Source organism: Biomphalaria glabrata, chromosome 1 (genome assembly GCF_947242115.1).
Source record: "Biomphalaria glabrata chromosome 1, xgBioGlab47.1, whole genome shotgun sequence".
In the NCBI taxonomy this organism is placed as follows: Eukaryota; Metazoa; Mollusca; class Gastropoda; family Planorbidae; genus Biomphalaria; species Biomphalaria glabrata.
In genome coordinates this window covers 11,585,493-11,605,233 of record NC_074711.1, presented here as the reverse complement: position 1 = coordinate 11,605,233, position 19,741 = coordinate 11,585,493, and the positions used below count along the sequence as shown (strand labels likewise).

Sequence of the window (19,741 nt, the reverse complement as noted above, 5' to 3'; positions counted from 1 at the left end):
TGTACTCAAACAGTCCCAAAGAAACAGTAAATGTGTACTCAAACAGTCCCAAAGAGACAGTAAATGTGTACTCAAACAGTCCCAAAGAGACAGTAAATGTGTACTCAAACAGTCCCAAAGAAACAGTAAATGTGTACTCAAACAGTCCCAAAGAGACAGTAAATGTGTACTCAAACAGTCCCAAAGAGACAGTAAATGTGTACTCAAACAGTCCCAAAGAAACAGTAAATGTGTACTCAAACAGTCCCAAAGAAACAGTAAATGTGTACTCAAACAGTCCCAAAGAGACAGTAAATGTGTACTCAAACAGTCCCAAAGAGACAGTAAATGTGTACTCAAACAGTCCCAAAGAAACAGTAAATGTGTACTCAAACAGTCCCAAAGAGACAGTAAATGTGTACTCAAACAGTCCCAAAGAGACAGTAAATGTGTACTCAAACAGTCCCAAAGAAACAGTAAATGTGTACTCAAACAGTCCCAAAGAGACAGTAAATGTGTACTCAAACAGTCCCACAGAAACAGTAAATGTGTACTCAAACAGTCCCACAGAAACAGTAAATGTGTACTCAAACAGTCCCAAAGAAACAGTAAATGTGTACTCAAACAGTCCCAAAGAAACAGTAAATGTGTATTCAAACAGTCCCAAAGAGACAGTAAACTTGCACTCAAACAGTCCCAAAGAAACTGTAAAATTAGTACTTACTTTAGAAAAGTACCAAAAAAATCTGTAGGCTTGTTCAAACTAACCAGACCCATCGAATGATTGTTCACACTCTTTTCTGTTATGTTCACAACCTGTTCATGTTGATCTGGTTCATATTCACAGCACAGCAACAAATGCACGAAACACTCGTTTGACCTTTCAGAAAATTAACAACAAAACAGGTCTATTTTTTTATGGTTTATAATGATTGCAAGTTTTCAAGCATAGATCTGTGTGAGTTTTGCTGCAGCAAGTACCCCAGTGCTCAAGCTAGATAGGCATTTCCCTTTGAGAAGAATAACCTTTGCTTGCTCTATAACATTTCAAATTAAAATGTTGTCAATTAAAATGTTCAAATAGACAGACAGATAGACGGACGGAAAGATAGATAGATAGATAGATAGATAGATAGATAGATAGATAGATAGATAGATAGATAGATAGATAGATAGATAGATAGATAGATAGATAGATAGACTCAGTGGTCCATGCTAGAAACCAGGGCGTTGGTACGCTATGAGTCATCGTACATGTTACATTGTAATACGCCCGCACGTGCTTGACCAGGGAGACCTCAACGAGGGAATGTATCGCGTGCATGAGACTGTTCAATGACTACACGAGTTCTCGAAATGTAAAACTAAAAAGTCTTTAGGGAAGGGTGTACTATTACTGAGTGTAAACAGAGGACATAGACTAGAACAACGCATTCTGTTGCATGTAGATCTAGAAAGACTGGACATTAAGTCATCAGATCTAATAAACGTGTTTTTTTTTCCTTTTTTCTCTTTTTTCTTTTTTCCTATTTATATTATTTGTAAAAAGTAAAATAAAGTTCCCCTTTCAAACCTTGTAGTCTATAGGGATTTAAAGGTCATCTGTTTCTGTGGCCAACGGTTAACAAGGGTGGCATGTGGCCAGCACAACGACCATCTGCCTATACTTTTCCCCAACTAATGTCAGGTACCCATTAGAGCTGGGTGGACTCATAGGTGCCCAAAGATCCCGAAATTAAAAATCCCAGTCATCACCAGGATTCGAACCCGGGACCCCCGGGTAAGCATGAGTAAAAAAAAATGAAAATATTGCTTCACATAAATGAATTTAAAATAAAGTTTGGTTTCACTAAACTTTGTAACTCCCCCTTCTATTTGTCCTTCCTGCCCTCGTTATGAAGAACTTGACCTATATTAGAATATGTTGCTACTTCAATGGTCTACAAGTGGCTGTAATGTAACTATCACACTCACATCCTTCTAATGTACGGTTTACCTGACAGCAGTCTAAATTCACTGGAGTTATCTACTTTAGTGTTGCTTTCAATGACTTCCATATCTTTAGATCTACGGTGTGTCTCTTTTTAAAAAAATACATTTTCTATAGACTCGGACATGATACCCATCAATTTCTCAGAAGGATGTAGATCTAGATCTGGTCCTGTCTTTCATTGTCACTTTCGTTTTTGCATTGCTATCAGCGATTCTTGTCAGAGCCATATGATAATTTTTTGTATAATGTCTTTTTTTTTTTTTATAGGAAACATCAGAATTTGCGCTATTCAATTTTAGCTTTATCATCATAGGAATCCTTGGACCTTAGGCCTTTTTTCTTTGCCTCTTTTATTGTCTTTAATTTTGATTATTTTTCCCAAACGCAATCACAGTTTTAAAAAAAAAATTTTTTTTGTTTTTGTTAAGTAGTAACATTTCTTGATATTTTATTAGTTTTGCTAAAACACTGACAATTAACTCATAATATTTGATAACTTTGACTTTTACTCTTAAAAAAAAAACACAATAATGAGTCTTAAGAAGCGGAAAATAAAAGAGACTTTAATAATTAATTCTTTTATGAAGTTAATTTATTTTAAATTTAAGGAAAATTTTAGTTTAAGATTATTAAAGTTGAATGGCTATCACCATATAGATTTTTAGACTCTACACTTAGAAGGGTTCTGTTATCAGTCTTCTAGTAATGGCTTGATAACAAACATGAGTTTGTCTAGAACTGTTGAATGAAAAAGTCGACTAGGATATTATGAGAAAACTATCTTGAGGTATGGAAACATTGTTTGCCTCCCAGATTCTGTTGATTGGTCGTTACGCTTCTGACCATGAGGTTTCCCGCATCCCAAATCCTTATAAAAAATATATACCACCAGAACCGCCCGTTGTCACCCTAGCTCAAGCTAGCCCTCTCGTGTTGTGTTTCAGACATTGAACTCGTGACTAGAATAGCTTGTACCAGCAGTCACTTGATGAAATCCACCAACACTTCCGGTCGGCCTTTACTCAGGATAGAGGTCATTCCTACGGAGTCAATCCGCGTTCAGTTTGGGCATTTTGGCTATCAAGATTAGTCCATCTGAGCAATCAACTAAGGCCATCTCCTTTCGTGTGCCGGCATGAGGTCATTCCAAATGTATTGTTGTATTTATCTCTTCTGGATTTCTCGTATCGCTACAGCTTCGTCAACTGTCACTTTACATTATTTCATTCATATTATCTTTCAATATTGTGTCTTGACCTTGTGTCTCGTATAGTGAACAGTTCAATGCTGAAATATTTTCGGCCTCTCCAAAATCAAAACTCAATATTCGACATGAAGAATCGTTAAGCATTTGAAGATGCTTTCCACTATGGATTAGACATATGGCCTTTTTAGTATAATTATTCTTTGTTATTTATATCTTTGTTGTTTTTGTTTCTTCGATAATATTTGTCCATTTAATTCGGACATATTCGCCTTTTTTGATGTGCACATAGTTATCTATTTATTTAGGCCTATTGATGTTTTGGACAGACTCGTTGTAACGATGTAGATAGATTTAGGCTATTGAAAATAAATCAATGTCTAATTAGCTATACAATGCTGGTTTGTGGTGGATTTAGTTTTAAACAAAAGTGTAAAAGATTAAAATGACCTATCAATTCTTTTTTTTTAAGTGTTAAGTGTTTTAGTATGATTATTTGTGGTATACTCTTTTACTCACAACGTATGTATAAGTTTATTGTAGTACCCTCATTCCCAAAGCGCCGAGAAATATCTACCGATCCCACGACGTAAAGTTTCCCTTTCAAACCTTGCGATCTACATACATCATATAGTACCATATAAAAAAGTTTCCCTTTCAGACCTTGCGATCTATATGGCAGATGATGTAGATGATCTGTTTGCAATAAATTGTATCTTGCCTTACTTTTTAATCCCTGTTACATTATATATATACCTATATATATATATATATATATATATATATATATATATATATATATATATATAAATATATATATACACACACGCACACATACATACATATATATATATTCAAACATTTCTTATATATCAAATTATTGCCATGGTCCTGATTAATACATCATTCTTTTCGGTTTGTTATTGTCGGTGTATTGTGTAATATGCACTTCTTTCTTTACGTCGTAACCTTTAATACATTTTTTGTTGTACGTTTTCCAGGTACAGAAAAAGATTCCGACGGAGAAAGTAGTGCCAGTGGGAAACAAGAACAATTGAGCAACACAGAAAACCACGCTTGGAGATTGACACCTTCCTGTTCTGAATTGCTATTGGTTGTTTTCTTCGCCATTTCCCTGTCCCACATTGTTCACAATTTCCGGCTGCCAACTTGAAAATGGTGTATTATTTTAGGGCAATGCCTTTTTTTTTTTTCTTCTATTCCCACTCGGTTCTGTATTCACTATTGTTGGAGACCGTTGTAAAAACTGTAATAATTTTGTCATGAAACAATTATGAGACATTTTGGGTTCTGAAGTATTCAGCTCCCGTTTCTCTTAAAAGTTCGGTCATTACATTACTGAAGTCAGAACACTCGCATAGCATTTCTAACATTGTTTTACCATGATACAATGTAGGCAACTCTACAGAAGTGTATGTAAATATGATAAGTAGAACAAAGTAAACCTTACAGATATTGCTATAGCTTTGAATTATTAGACTCCAACCGATGACAATGTATACATAATAGGTCTACTATACACGTAATTGATTCAATTGTGGGGAAGGAATGTCGTAAAGACACTTTTTTAAAATAAATTAGTTGCAGTGCAATTTGTAAAAATTTATAGAAATTGTTTCTAATGATTTAACGTTTCTAAACACCGGTAGTAGTGTTCATGGTCCTCCCTTGAAGTAAACAAACATATGGTGGAAAAGTATTTTACATACACCCTTCATTAGTTGTTAATCGAGTCTCTTGAAAGGAGGTGAAAAACTTCATATTCGTGCGTGTGTTTATAGTAAAAGTAGACTAGACTGTGAGACTATAAAATGTTTACATTACTGTGTATTCAATTGAAGAAAACATTCGAAACGTAAAGTGGATACCTCATAGTTTGTAAGGAAGCAAAGTTACGTATGCTGTTTAATTATTTTGTTCTTGGTATGGTACAGTTGCTGGCTTTGTGAAATATGGCTGAGTGTTCTTCTATATTTAGATTTACTTTAGTGAGTGATTTTTGTTTCTGATTTATGTTTTGCAGCTTATTGCTGTTTTTCTTTTGTAGCTTTGTGTTTGTTTATATTTTTTTTTGTTTTGTTTGATTGTTGTCATTCTGTAGGGCCACAGCGTGTTTGTTCAAAGCCTATTTAAACGATATGGTAACATGTGAGCTTTTCCTTGTGGCAGAAAGTGAAAGAATGTTGAGTTTCTGTTTTTAGACCATCCTGTTTGACCTATCTACTTTCGTTCTCTTTGTAAATTGCATTGTCTATTTTTATATTGATTTTTTTTTTATTCGTCCTCCCATTTTCTCTCGATTTTGCTCCACTCTCTCCTCCCTCCCCGCCCCCCCCTAATGTGATCTAGACAAGTAGGCGTACTAAAACATGAATATTTTAAATGCACATGATATGGATCAATAAGACTTCACAGTTGGAGAAGTAGGTCTATGTCGGGCGGAAAAAAAAGATAAACAACAAAAAAATAACAGGCCTAATGTAGGTGTAGGGTTTTGTGTTTTTCCAAAATGTCTCCAGTCTAGTATGACACTAGTCATCAAGTTAAACATAACATTTTACATCGATTTGACCTCAGCCCTTCGCGAGAGATAGTGAAGTGCTGCTACTCGGCCGTCAAAATCAAACTTGACCGAATGAACGTCTGATCTGATTGATGGAATGGTCCAGCGTGACCTAGTGGAAATGTGGGAAGGAAGTACATTTCTGTTGACTCGAGGACAAGGGCCAGCAAACAAATGATTCGGGGAAAAAAATGTGTTGGTCCATTTCTTCCGGACTATTTAGTTAAGAGAAAGTTTGTCTCGTCTGGAAACAGTCACGTGATTCTTATCTCCGTGTCAGGCCGTTGATTAAATTCTAAACGTTTGCATTAGCACTGAGGTTTTGTCTTCTTGGACAGTGAAGCCCAACCTACGGCCCGCGGGCCATATCTGGCCCTTCACGCGGTGCTATCCGACCTTTTCAAACTTCTTATGAAATACAGGCGTTACTTTACAAAAAAAAAATGATTACGTCCTACGCGTATCCCTAGGTTAATCTAGTCATACATGTTAGTCCATGGCTTAAACTCTGCCAAGTCACTAGTTTTCCTGGCTGACTCAGGCAACCCATTCCTTGCTCTAATAGCACTAGGGAAGAGCATTGATTGCATTGGACTCGACGATTTTTGGCGGCGAAACGGTCCGTAACAAGCGTGTTGGGAATTTAGAAGGTAAATGACAATCTGGCCAAAGGATAAAATAGGCACCACTTCTCTGTGATGATCCACTTTATCGTATCTCCATTCAAACATTTCGCACAATTATACAAGTAAAAACTTGAAAATTAGTCGATAAATTTCGCTTTTTACAAATGTAATGTGGCCCAGTACACCAAGGGTTAAAGAACATCCCAATCTTCTATACTTTTGCGCGTTTTTTTTTTTCTTTTTTCTGTATTAATGAATGTTACAAATGCTCGCTTGAGTCTTCTTTAATTGATAAGAAAAGTACGGACACCATATTTCTTCATGTGCTTAGGTCTACATCTCATTGCTTACATAGTTTCCCCTTTGTGTCTTTAAAACATAAGGATGAAAACATGTACAGCCAGATGTGACCAGGTAATTTATTCGTGTACAAATGTGTTGCCAATTTTGGTTTTCTTCTCCCTCATTCTATAAATGTGTTTACTTTCTTGACTAAACGGGTATACTTGGCTGGTTTGTGATCTTTGACAGTTTTTTTTTTTTTTTTCAATACATAGTTGTCAATATCTTTTTTATGTTACCTATGTACCTTGTTTGTATTTCATTAAGACCAAAGCAAGTGGAAGTCCAATTCAGAGGTTGGTGTGTAGGCCTACGTTTTTGGTGTGTAGGCCTATGTGTTTGGTGTGTAGGCCTACGTATTTGGTGTGTAAACCTACGTGTTTGGTGTGTAGGCCTACGTGTTTGGTGTGTAGGCCTACGTGTTTGGTGTGTAGGCCTACGTGTTTGGTGTGTAGGCCTACCTACATGTTTGGTGTGTAGGCCTACGTGTTTGGTGTGTAGGCCTACATGTTTGGTGTGTAGGCCTACGTGTTTGGTGTGTAGGCCTACGTGTTTGGTGTGTAGGCCTACGTGTTTGGTGTGTAGGCCTACATGTTTGGTGTGTACAGTTTGGGCTGATGTTGATTTTTGACTCGGAAATTGGTTCTGAGATTCAAAGTGTTTTACTGACGGACAAAACATTCATTCATTATTATTTATGTATTATATATTTATTTATGTATTATGTTTATACATATGATGAATTTAAAATGTTTTTCATTTGTTTATGTTCTCTATCCACCATATCTTATACTGCCAACTCGAAATTCATGAATAGAGAGAGAAAGTGTGTGTGTGCGTCTGTGTCACATATTTTTCACATCTTGATTTTCTGGATTTTGTGATAGTAAATTGAAACAAAACTTTTACTCTTTTTTTTTAAAAAACAAAAACGGATTTCAAGTTAAAACAAGTGAGTTACAGAACTTAGTACATGTATTTATATAAACTGTTGCCTAGAGACAATTTTTGTTTACAGCTAACCAAATTGGGTTCTCTTTAATGATTACGCCTATCAATGTTATGTTATGTGTTATAACCAGATCGCTATTGAATTGGGGTTTCATTTTTTGTTTGTTTATTTGTTCAATTACGTTTTTGTTGCTTTATTGTTGTTGGTTTTTTTTATTTTACAATGCCAGCAAAATTTATTTATTTATTTATTATCAATGTCAAAGTTGTCATTAGTTTTCTTTATATAGACTACATTCTACTTAAGTGTGCAGACTTGTAGAGCACCAGAACATGATAAGATCTAAAGACTTCTGATATACTGGAGCTTTGCGCTTTTTCAAAAAGAGAATCAAATACATTTCCAAAGAACAAGACCTTTGATTTTGTTTCGGAAAAGAAGTTTCCAAAATGCAGCACAAATTTTCAAAAATGCAATAAGATTTATAGAATGTCAAAGAGTCAATTTGTAATAACTCAGTTCTGCCACTCCAACAAAACACGTTAAGGATTCTGTGAATTCGCACCGAACAGGAAACGTGTAATATTATCTTCAGATTTGAGAATTTAATATCACACCATTTCTGATTCGTACATCAAAAGAAGGATCTATAAATTCTTTTGCATTTTAATTTTGGTAATTGCTTCCTGGGATTTCGTGACAATAATATGGCTGACATCTCAACATGGGTTCTAATTGTTAGATCTGGATTTCAGTCAAAATTATCAGAGTGTGCTCTCATACATTCATTGATAACTGGTGCAAATCAAATGCTACAAGGAATAATTTTTTAGCTTAATGATTTTTAACAACAGTATAAAGTCTAATTTTAAATCTAGGCATTTAGTTCTATTAGAAATGTATACATATAGTCTATATCTGATTAAAAAAAATTAACCTTCTAGTCCTGAAGTGAAGAATTACTGCGATTGATTATTATTATTAATCTAAGCCTTACTCAGAACCTTTGATTATCAGTGCAAACAGGAAGCTGTTTATTTCTTTTATAATAACCTGCTCTTAGAATGTCTTAGATTGTATTTCTTCCGTTAGCCATCTTGTCCAGCATTCTTTTCAATATAAATCTAATGACTGAAGTCTGATCTCACTATAACACGTATCCGTCGTTTGTGTCCTGTACACTCATCAACACGCGTTCTTCGAAAAAATGTCCCACATGCCTCCATCAATTTTCATCTTTCCTAATCATTTGTGTTCTAAGATTTTTTATAGAAATTTTTGTAAACAGTTTTTTCTCTATCTACATGAATCAAATCACTCACTAGATCTTTAAAATCATGGAGTGGATGAGAACATTTTGGATGGTCTGGCTTTGCTTTCAAGTTTAATTGCCTTTTAATAATTTGATCTTCAGTGTTACAAAAAATGGAGAGATTTTTAGAATGTTTTATTTTAGCGTTTTAGTTTTAAAGCTGACATTTAAGGTCAACACACAAGCGTTCTGTCTAATCTGGCTGATATATATTGATATATAAGAATTGGGTTTAAACTTTGCTTGCTAAATGTGTTTATTACATCCTCAGTGAATGCGTCACGTATGTGAAGTGTAAGTCTCATGTATAAAAACATCAATAACATTATATATGTCATGCTAAATTCATGTGTTTGCTTCTTTTTTATCGCTATTTGTTGTTATTTTAAGCAGAAAAGTTTACTTATAAATTAGTGCTACTAATTAAACTGTTATCAAATAGTAATACTAAGATAAAATGTACACTACTGATCCTGTAGTGTGACGCTATCAAGTTCCTTATGAGTATCCAGAGCCACAGTTTATATTCAGAAAAGTTCTTTTATTAAAAAAAAAACATTCCTTGAAAACAAAAGTTTAGTCATAATGACTGGTCCATTCATTGGATTTCCCCAGTATTGCATTTCATTCAATACAAACACATCGTACGGGGTTTCATGTAACGAAGTTTCGTCCATCTCACCACATCGACGGTACTTTGTTCTCATCTGGTTTTATGCATTCTGCTCGGTCTAAACGTATTACAATAGTGAGGATGTCCATTTTTACACAAGACTTTCTTGGAAGTTCTTCATTATGTCTCAAAGCTAACAACGCTTTCCAGAAGACGAAATTGAAACTAGCGAAGCATATCCTTGTGAAGTGTCACCAGCTTACTAGCTCCTTTAAAGCTACATACTTTACCAAGAAGCCCGAACAAGATACTGGGCACATAACATCGTCTTTAGAAGAAAAACAATATGGACAACTAATTTGCACTAAGATACCTGTGTGTAGTCGCTGAATGAACTCTTTATGTTGAATCTGTTGTATTTATGTGTATTTTTCTGTTGTGTTGTCTTTATATGAGAAAAGAGTCCTTGTAATCACAACAAATTTCCGTAAGGATCAATAAAGTAGTCTTAGCCTTAGTCTTAATAAGGAACCGACTGTGCAGTTCAGCTCAGATAAGGGACTGAACTCCCCTGCTTGATAAAAAGAATGAAGATAAAGTCTATGCGACAAAATAATATATATGTCGAAAAGAGACTTCATTCGTTTGTCTAGCTTCACATAAATCTAGCAATGTGGGGCCGCTTTTTGAATGCTGCCTAACTTAGTAGCTATAATGACGATGAACCACCCCCACCACCTTATTTTTTAAATATAACTCTTAACCTTCCTCACCCCCTCTCCGCTTTTTTTGTGATTCCCAAAAGTGACCATTTGGTCTCAAGAGTTTGTAAATTATCGTTTGTATTTATAAGATGAAACGCTTCATTCAAATACAAACGCAGAAGTTATGAAAACACCTTTTAGCAAACTTAGTGGACGGAAGGCGAAACAAAAAGTTTTTTTGTAATGGTGTTGATTTTAATTCTGGTGGTAAGCTAACATTAGGGCCTACTTTTTCAACTCACGAAATGTTTGATATTTGTATTTTTAGTTCCAATAAACGTTAAGAGCGCTTGGTTAACATTTGGTAACTTATGTCTCAATTGTAAAACAGCTGGCCGGTTCTAAGTTGAAACGTTCATTTAATTCATAATATTTTCTGATTCAAAACCAAACTAGACATAATAGCGTCAGTGACATGTAGACAGACTCTGTAGCTCTCCGTGGACTCAGAATACAACACAGACTAATTGACATAGACAAATTTATTTTAGATGTACACAGCAGATAAATTGAGAACAAGAAAAATAATTTCAAAAATACATGTTTAAAAAGACATACCTCCTTTCTACAACTTACAAAATAAAAAAATTGTATTTTTTTTTTTTAATGTTAAGTTCAAACTAGATATTTTGACACCTTCAGCTGAACGAACTATGTTATCCATTCGGCCAGCGGGCAATGCGAACTTGTGCAATTATTTATTGGTACTTCATTATATGGACATCTAGATCCAGAACTAGCCTACATATAAGACTTCTGGTGTAGAATTCTTAAGATCTATTCTAGATCTAGATCTACTGACTTCTATGTAAAGATGTAATCTTTATTAGATTTACGTAAAAATAAAAGCAAAGTTTAGATAATCTTTCAATAAACTTAAAGCAACTTCAAATTTAATAAACAACTCAGTTATCGGTAGGCCTACACTAAGGTTCTATGAAGGTTTGACTTGAGGTAGGCTTATTAAAAAACAATTTAGCCTAAATAAAGACTTGTTCGTGCTAATCCTCCACCCGCTTGTATGTGAACATTTGTTTGACTGTATTCAAAGTTCTGTTTGACACCCAGTAGGCCTAACGTTGCTAAGAATTTATTTAAAGTTTTTAAAAGTATATAAATATTGTTATGACTCCGCCATGCGCACCGCCATCCAGGCTAGTTCAGAGGTGCGCACTTCTAGTAACCAGACTAGAACAGGATGTTGACATTAGGAGACTAAAGATTTCCGCCCAAGTAGAGAGCCAATATGGAGAGATTGTGTCTAAGATAGATGTTGTTTGTGTACCTGTGATGTCTTGTCAATAAATATCGATGTGCCTCGTTGAGTTGCCTGACTAAGTTATTACAATATGTTACAATGCGTAAACTGTCACTGTCCTGGTAATCCACTTACAAGGAATCGTGTGTCTCCATTGTAAAATCATTTTGTCGATTGTACTCAAGAAGATGGTTTGAACTTAAATAGGTTCGCAAGTCTTAAATAGTCAGTTAAAAATATACCACTAAAGCAGCATAAAGTCGTATCCATATAATTTCATAAATAGAAAAATTAAGTGTAAGGCATGGTTGTGCTAAAGAAAATCTGTGCTTAGTGATTAATATCTCCATAAGGCTGTACTTATTTATTTATTTATTTTTGAGATGAGTAGACCTTGTGTTTACTGCGTCGATACCTCCAAAAATCATGCTGAAAATGTACATTATTGCACGCGGCTACGCAAACCCAGTTCTGAGAATCTGACCTATATATTTGTCCCAACTAACGCAAAGTCGTTGTCGGCCGGGATCTCCGTCTTCAAAGTTCTTTTCAGGGGTTGCTTTCTCTTTGATTTTGTATTTCCCGCGGTATTTTATAAGAGTTCATCAGTTGTATCTTTCGGAAGCCATTAGCTGCCTGATTTAAATGTCTTCTCTCAATAATGTATGCTTTATTAGTGTCTCTTACGTCTGCAGGTCCTTTCCCAAAGTTAAACCGAGTAATGTCCCTTTTTACACAACTTATATTTTTTGCATATTTATAAAAAAAAGTCTTTAATCATTTTATAAACCAATGCAATAAAGTCTAACTTCCGGTTAATATAAGCTAATTTAATTCATAATTAAAGAAAAAAGAACAGAAGCAAAATCATCATTATAACAAGAAAACTAAGTTTTGGACACCAATAGAATCTGTAGCGCTGGAACCATAAACTTGAGAAACACTTGAACTTTCCCCCTTCTGACATCGAAGACACACATGTCCCACAAGGGAGCGTCCGAATGGGATCAATAGAGCGAGTGCTTCCCGCTATGGAAGAAATCTGATATGCTAAACTCTTGGCCCTTTTAGACATGATAATCGTGATCTATGACTGCTATCTACTACCGCTATGGATTCCTGTACAGTAAGACCAAGCACGGGGTTCGACTAATTGGACAAACTAATTGAGATGTGTGGCATCCTGCGTTTATTTCACTTTCTGTTACTCCTTAGCAAAACACATTTGTCACAATTTAACCGAGAGGGATATCATTCCTTACATTTCGTAACGGCAAATTATCTCTTTCTTCAGCGTATTTCAGCGACCCCGCTGGGAGAGACTCTATTGTATTTTGTTATCATGTTTATATTGCTAACAAAAAAAAAACAGCAGTATATAGATCTACGTATAGCAACGGGTTAATGCCATGTAAGGACGCTACAATATAGTGTACAAGAGAGAATAACTCCACGTATAGTTTTTTTGTTAACTAAAATACTTTCTAAATCTCTGGTAAAAGGGAAGCAACTTGCGATAATGTAAACGCTCACTTGAGCAGTAAGAACTAATATTACCGTTACTTGAAGCTACAGAGCCAGACGTTGTGTGACTAGATATATGTATAGAACAATTGTAGATCTATGTTTAAAGCCTTGTCATTGATAGTTGGTTTTCATATAGATCAGAATGAATAAAATATATTTTAACAAAAAGAGCTGGTCAAAACTATACAAAAAGAAAGATGGCTTGATGGTCCAGGGTGTGCAGCCCTCCCCCCGCGGTCCTATCTTATCTTATCCTGCAAGAGATTTTAACTAGAACGTAGGCTAATCATCTTCGTGTCTAAAGGTACGACGTCAAATCAAAGATACAAGAACGAAACTCGGCTACTTCTGACCCGTGTATGGTTTTGGCAGAAGACCTTACTTGATAATTCTACACTATTCTAAAGTAACATCTTTTACTTTAACCATGGTCAACAGTTCTGCACTGCTATTACTACCTCATAGGGAAGACAGGCTAGGGCGGCTAGAGATAAAGCCAATCGTAAATCCCAAGGCACATCTGACCTAAAGTAAAACAATGGTTTTTCTCTTTCGCTCTCTGCCCTCGCGCACACCGCTTGACAAACGCACACACACTCACACACTATTTCCCATGTTGCAAGTGAGAAAAGCTCTCTCCACTTCTTCACATTCCTCTGTACTCTGATATTCCATTAGCAAAACACACACACACAGACCATTATATTCGACAAGCTGGGATCAGTCCAGGCTGAACAAGAAATCTAAGTACAATGTAAAAAGAAAGTAATTATAAAAAGAAAAAAAAAAGGAAATGCTGTGCACTCAAATCAAAATCGTTTACTTATATGAGAAAAAATATATTAATATAAAATACAGCTTGTCACATGATGCAATATTTTTACTTTTAAAATGTTTCCACCTAAGATATTTCTATTCAATAAATATGTATGTAAGACCAATGCAAGTCAGTTTCACTAAGTCTATGTATAACCGGTATAACTATATATCTACATCGACACATCATAATGATATAACAAATATAAAGAAAGGAATATGTAATTTATAACTCTTGAAATTGCTGGAATAAATTTACTTCTTTTTGACAAGCGAAAAAAAAATTGGGGACAATAAAACATTCAGTTATACATTCATGTTGGATTCTGATATATGGCTTTCGTTTTAAATGTACGCCAGCGTCTTTGGATAACTGGCACTACGATACTCAATCATCCAGGGTCTCTTTTAGCAACGCATCCCTAAGACTGAAATCGTGGTGACCAAGAGTTATCTCTCCATGTCTGAAGAATATTTACGACTGTTTTTCAAAGGCCAAAGGCTTTTTTTTTTTTTAAACAAAGCTTGTATAAACTCACTCCTGTCTATCTGTTTGGTACACATTTTAAACACGTGATTTCTCCCACTTCCCATTCTCTGATCAAGTTTAAACTGATCACAATCATTGATTGTTCCTAACAAAACATCAATCAATTTAAAAAACAACTCATTAATTATTTAGTTTCATTCTGAAGAAGAGAAGTAAATCTTACATTATTGAGGAAATTTGGAATTATATTATTATTCCCCTTAGAAAAGCTTTTTTTTTTGTTTGCTTGTTTTCTTCTTCAAAAAAATGATTACACTCACTACAAAAATTCTTTGATGTGTCCAAATTTTGAGGCAGGTAGTAAACTTAACAGTAATTATTTAAATTTGCAATATTGCTATTCAGTTTTGTTAAGTATTTTGTTCATGTCAGTATTATTCTAAATTTAAAATTATCTAAGCTTACAATGTTTTACTCTGGCTGAAAACACCTGGACTTTACAGCGTGTACTTTCTGTTTGTTGTCTGGCTTTTCTCTAGAACTATTTGTGACCAACATATGTGATATAAAATTATACATGCACTTCCGAGATGATTTTAGTACCGGTACTATATTATACTCACTTTTTTTAGTTAGACTTGGATCCTCCCGCGCTATGCGGCGCATTGGGCAGCAAGCTGACTCCATAAAGATCCATCACTGGCAATGTCTGAAGCCTCTTCCCACCTGGTGTCCAATCATCTAAGGTCCTCCATGAAAGTGTGGCACCAAGGTATACGGTGGCGTCCCTGTTTCCGCTTTCCTCGTATTGGCAATTCATTTTACGGTACTTGTAATTTAATCTCATACGACGCTTTAAAAAACAAACAAACTTTAAAGTTACTTTCTACATGCTTGAATTGTTTTCAGTTATCTTTGAGAGCTGGATTTTCTTTACCATTAAGGCACGTCATCCAAGAATCACAACAGGACTATTTCGGCTTTACAATTCGGTGCAATTACTTTGTTACTGTACATTTCTCAACAGTTCTCTTATACCTAATTGTACAAGCTTTTTGTTTTACACCAGAACTTCTCAGGAACAAACAAGAAATGAAACTAAAGTGCATTTAATTCATGTCCAGGATGTTTCGGTCAAGAATTTCTTTTCTTTAAAACTAGTTTATTTTTAAGTACATTTAGCACGGTTGCACTGGCCTATACATTCACTTTAAGCATAGTGAGAACAAAGTTTTCTATGAGTCAGCTTTTATCATTGACATATACATGTCTATGGCATTTTTATCTTTTTTTTTCTTTTGAATGATAATTTTTTTTCAAATAATGTGTAGATCAAATAATATTTTGTTGATTTTTTTAAATCACAAATTAATTGATATTTGTGGTCATCAGTATAAAAATGTAGGGGCCTACAGTTTATTATAGACCAAATATTGATAAAGCAATAAGAATAAATTCATCATCATCATCTTTGGCCTCCTTCAGTCGTAGAACGACTATGGTTCATCTCGCACTTCCTCATGTAGCTGTGGAGCCCTATCCTGAAGAGACACTCCCGTCCGCAAACACAGCAGGCCAATGTGGCTTTCGCTATCGCTACGGCAGTAGAGGAACTGGCCATTTTACACTTTGTACGTTTCTCTTCCAGAGCTGAGACCTATGTTCTTTCACTGTCCATAGCTTTCCTGGTCAATGTCTCTCGCCATCTGGTGGGGTCTAGAGCTATGTCTTCCCACTGGTCAGTGTTGATGTTCACTGATTTTAGGTCCCACTTTATTACATCTATGTAACGGAGGTAGGGGGGCGACCAGTTTTTCTTGAGCCAGTCGCGAGTTGTCCGTAGAGGATGACTTTAGGAATGCGGTTGTCCTCCATCCGGCGAACATGTCCAAGCCAGCGCAAGCTGAGGGCTGTAAATATTTGTTCGTGCAAGGATCTAGGTATTGCACACTTTTTCTTTCCATGTGATTTTCAAGATCCTACGAAGACATAGCAAATGGAAAGAGTTTAGTTTTCTCTTTTGCTTTGCGTATAGAGTAAGAATAAATTACACAAGCATTAACTTTCTCAACTTTCATGAATTGTATTAAAATATATTTTATTTTTGTATAAATATGCATTTCCTTTATTGTATCAATATGCCGGTACAGGTATATTTTGTGAAATGTATCAATAGGTAGTGCACTGTATTTCTATATGTATTACATTATCAGGATTACCGGATAATTCATAATTTTTATCCCTATTTTTGTAATGTGTGCGGACTGGAAACAATGCACTACAGTGGTTAAAAAAAAAAAGCTTAGTTTAGGCATAAAACAACACCACCAAAGTGAAGTGACACATTTATCATAAGCAATTGCTTTACTTACAACTATATTGTTCATACAGAATACTATACAAGAAATATGTATTCATAAAAGTAGACTGTTTAATTGAGAACACTCAAGCATTAATAAAAAGTTGTTTTTTTTACAAAGTAAAGTATTGAAAGTTTTTTTTTTTTTAATTTTAAAAAATGTCCTTTCGTAAATTTTTATTTTTCTAATTATGGTACTGCATATTAATTAGGACCTTAACTATGCCAACAAGAGGAACTCTAGTAGTACAGTATCAATTTTCTGTATCAATATTTTGCACATTACATTCTACAAATATCATACACAGAAAAACATATTTATAGCATATTACCCGGTACAGTATTATATATATCACAAATATATATATATATATATATATATATATATATATATATATATATATATATATATATATATACAAAATTGTCATAAAAGAACGAAGAATATTCTTTTAAAAGTGGATTGCAGACAAATTTACAACTGCCACCCAATCCTTAGAGAATGACTTTCACTCTCAAAGTACCAGTAATATCAAACTAATTCTAATATCCTTTATCATTCTTATCTTCACCACATTGTATATTATAGCAAAAGATAGAAAATAAAAAACAAATTAAGTGCGTACTTTTATTCCATACATTTTTTAACTGAGGTAACCTGTTCCAATATAATAAATATAACCAATATATATAAAACCAATATAATAAATGCAACTATATAATGATTATTACCAAAGAAATAAAAAATGAAACTCAAAAAACATAATGACAGTGAAATGGTTATGGATGACAAATTACAAATGAAGGAAACACAGGTTAAACATAATAAAGTCTTACTGAAAAATAGTACAGATAATTACTAATGAAGCTAAAAATAAAGCCAAATTATATAAATTGTCATACAAAACTAAAAAAGCTTTTTTATTTTTATTTTGCCACCACAAAACCATATATTATATATGAAATGGAAGGCTGCACTGGATCTATTATTTCTGTATAAGCATATCTGTTAGTATATTTCTGTTAAATGCAATGGCATCCACAATAATATATTAATTAAAATAGATTGCTTGGAAAAAAAAAGGCTCAGAGTTTTGTTTTCTTAAAGAAGCATCATCCACTATAACTAATACATTTATTAAATTTAATCACTTTAGGAAAAAAAAAAAAAAGAACTTTTGTGAGATTGGAGAACAATAGCCTCCGTTCAGTTATGTATACTGTGTGGATAGACACTTCTGTGGGTTTGTGTTTTATCCATTATATTCCTTGTGGAAATTTACCAAATATCCCTTAAGGAACTGCAAACTCCAGGATGAGGAATATTTTTTTTGACTGTTTTTAATTGATAAGGTCAAGTGGCTAAAGGCTTGAATGCAAAACCAAAGAATTGAATCATTGTGATTTGTACTTTTATTTGTGATTAAACATTGGAGTCAGTCAGGGGATGGCAGCAAGCAGGGTTCAAGCCTGGGACCATCCAGATCACCAACCTACAGTCCAGGGTGCATACCACACGACCTGGCAGCCATGTTGATTTGCAAAGACTGACATTACACTTTTCATTTTACACTTTTGTTTCATGTATTAATTGAAGGTTAACAGTAATTGTATAAATCTATTTATATTATCATAAGTTTAAGACATATTCAAATGTTTGAACAGTTACTAATCCATGAAAATATTTATAAGGCCTACAGGCAACTAGCTGAAATCCCATACGATTATAAAGTTCTCTTGCAGCATGGTGAACTTCTGTTGTTATAAGAAATATACTACTGTAGTTTTTTTCTTGGCAAAACTTAATTGTTTCTAAGACTAAGAGTTTTGCAATGCCTTTACCACGATGTGATCTTTTAACAGCCATTCTGCGCAGCCAAGCAACTTTTGAAATTTGTTCAATGTCTTCTGTGGAGTTGTTATCTGGTGATCCTGGAAGGCTAGAAATTTTTCTGACGATAGCTATTGTGCCAACTATTTCTCCTTGACATTCAGCAACCCAGAAATGATGGTTTTGATTGTTGAAATATGTATGAGATATGTCTTCAATATCTTTGAAATTGGGTCCATATAAATATATGACTGTGCCCAACAAACAAATGCAATAAATAAGCCCTATAAAAATGATCAAGTACAGTGCTATAATTAAGGGAGGATGTCCATTTCCAATTCCTATGGCAACCAAAACAGCTCCAAGCACCTTTGCAAGTGACTTCTGTAAGCAAATTTTGAATGCTGCATTTACATTACTATAGCTTCCATCTTTCAAGACTTGCCAAACGGCTTCTTTGTCAGAAGGCATCCAAGGACGCAGAATTGTAGCAAAATTTTTAGTAACTGGGTGCATTATACATATTGTAGAAACTTTTTAAATATTGAATTGCAACTTTCATTCAAACTTAAAGTCCCACTTTGCATTGGTTTGTGAAGAATGGTCTTTGATTTGCACAATAACTCATCACAATAAGCTTGAGTTTAAATACAAAGTACAAATATGTCAAGAATAATGACAATTTATAATAATGCTACTTACTTATATATTAATACTAGACAATCATATAAGACTAAAGGCCTCTAAATTGACTAAAAGGCTGATATAAGAAGCTATACTTTACTAGAGTAAAACAACCACATTGAACACACTAAGCCAAGTTGATTCCATTTTTTACATTTGAATTTTTATAGCTCTGTAATGGTTAGACCTAGGGAAAAAAAAAGAAAAATCTATAAACTCCTCATCAATTTGTCAGCAAAAATAGACATGTATCCCAACAAATAGTTAAAATTAAATCTGATGTCAAATGAAGTGGGGTAGGTATAATTTATTTCCCATATCAAGCTTATTTTTTCCCTGACTACCACATTGAAAACTTAGTAACAATATCAAACAAAAAAAAAATTAAACAATTTTTAATCACCTAT

General features: G+C 34.3%; 2 protein-coding genes across 9 annotated transcripts in view; one reads left to right on the top strand and one right to left on the bottom strand.

Moving 5' to 3' along the window:
* The window catches only part of LOC106072913 (obscurin-like), a 217,341-nt gene extending 208,005 nt beyond the window's left edge, over positions 1 to 9,336 (top strand). For all 8 annotated transcript variants that reach the window (XM_056022149.1, XM_056022142.1, XM_056022130.1 and 5 more), the window contains one exon: positions 4,178 to 9,336. In XM_056022149.1, coding sequence (XP_055878124.1) covers positions 4,178 to 4,350 — 173 coding nt within the window. In that variant the 3' untranslated portion in view covers positions 4,351 to 9,336. The remainder of the gene's footprint in view (positions 1 to 4,177) is intronic.
* Positions 9,337 to 18,449: 9,113 nt separating this feature from the next.
* LOC106072930 (N-acetyltransferase 8-like) lies at positions 18,450 to 19,166 on the bottom strand. The gene has a single exon (XM_013233393.2). It carries the CDS (start codon positions 19,164 to 19,166, stop codon positions 18,450 to 18,452), a length of 717 nt encoding a protein of 238 aa, XP_013088847.2.
* Positions 19,167 to 19,741: the final 575 nt, after the last annotated feature.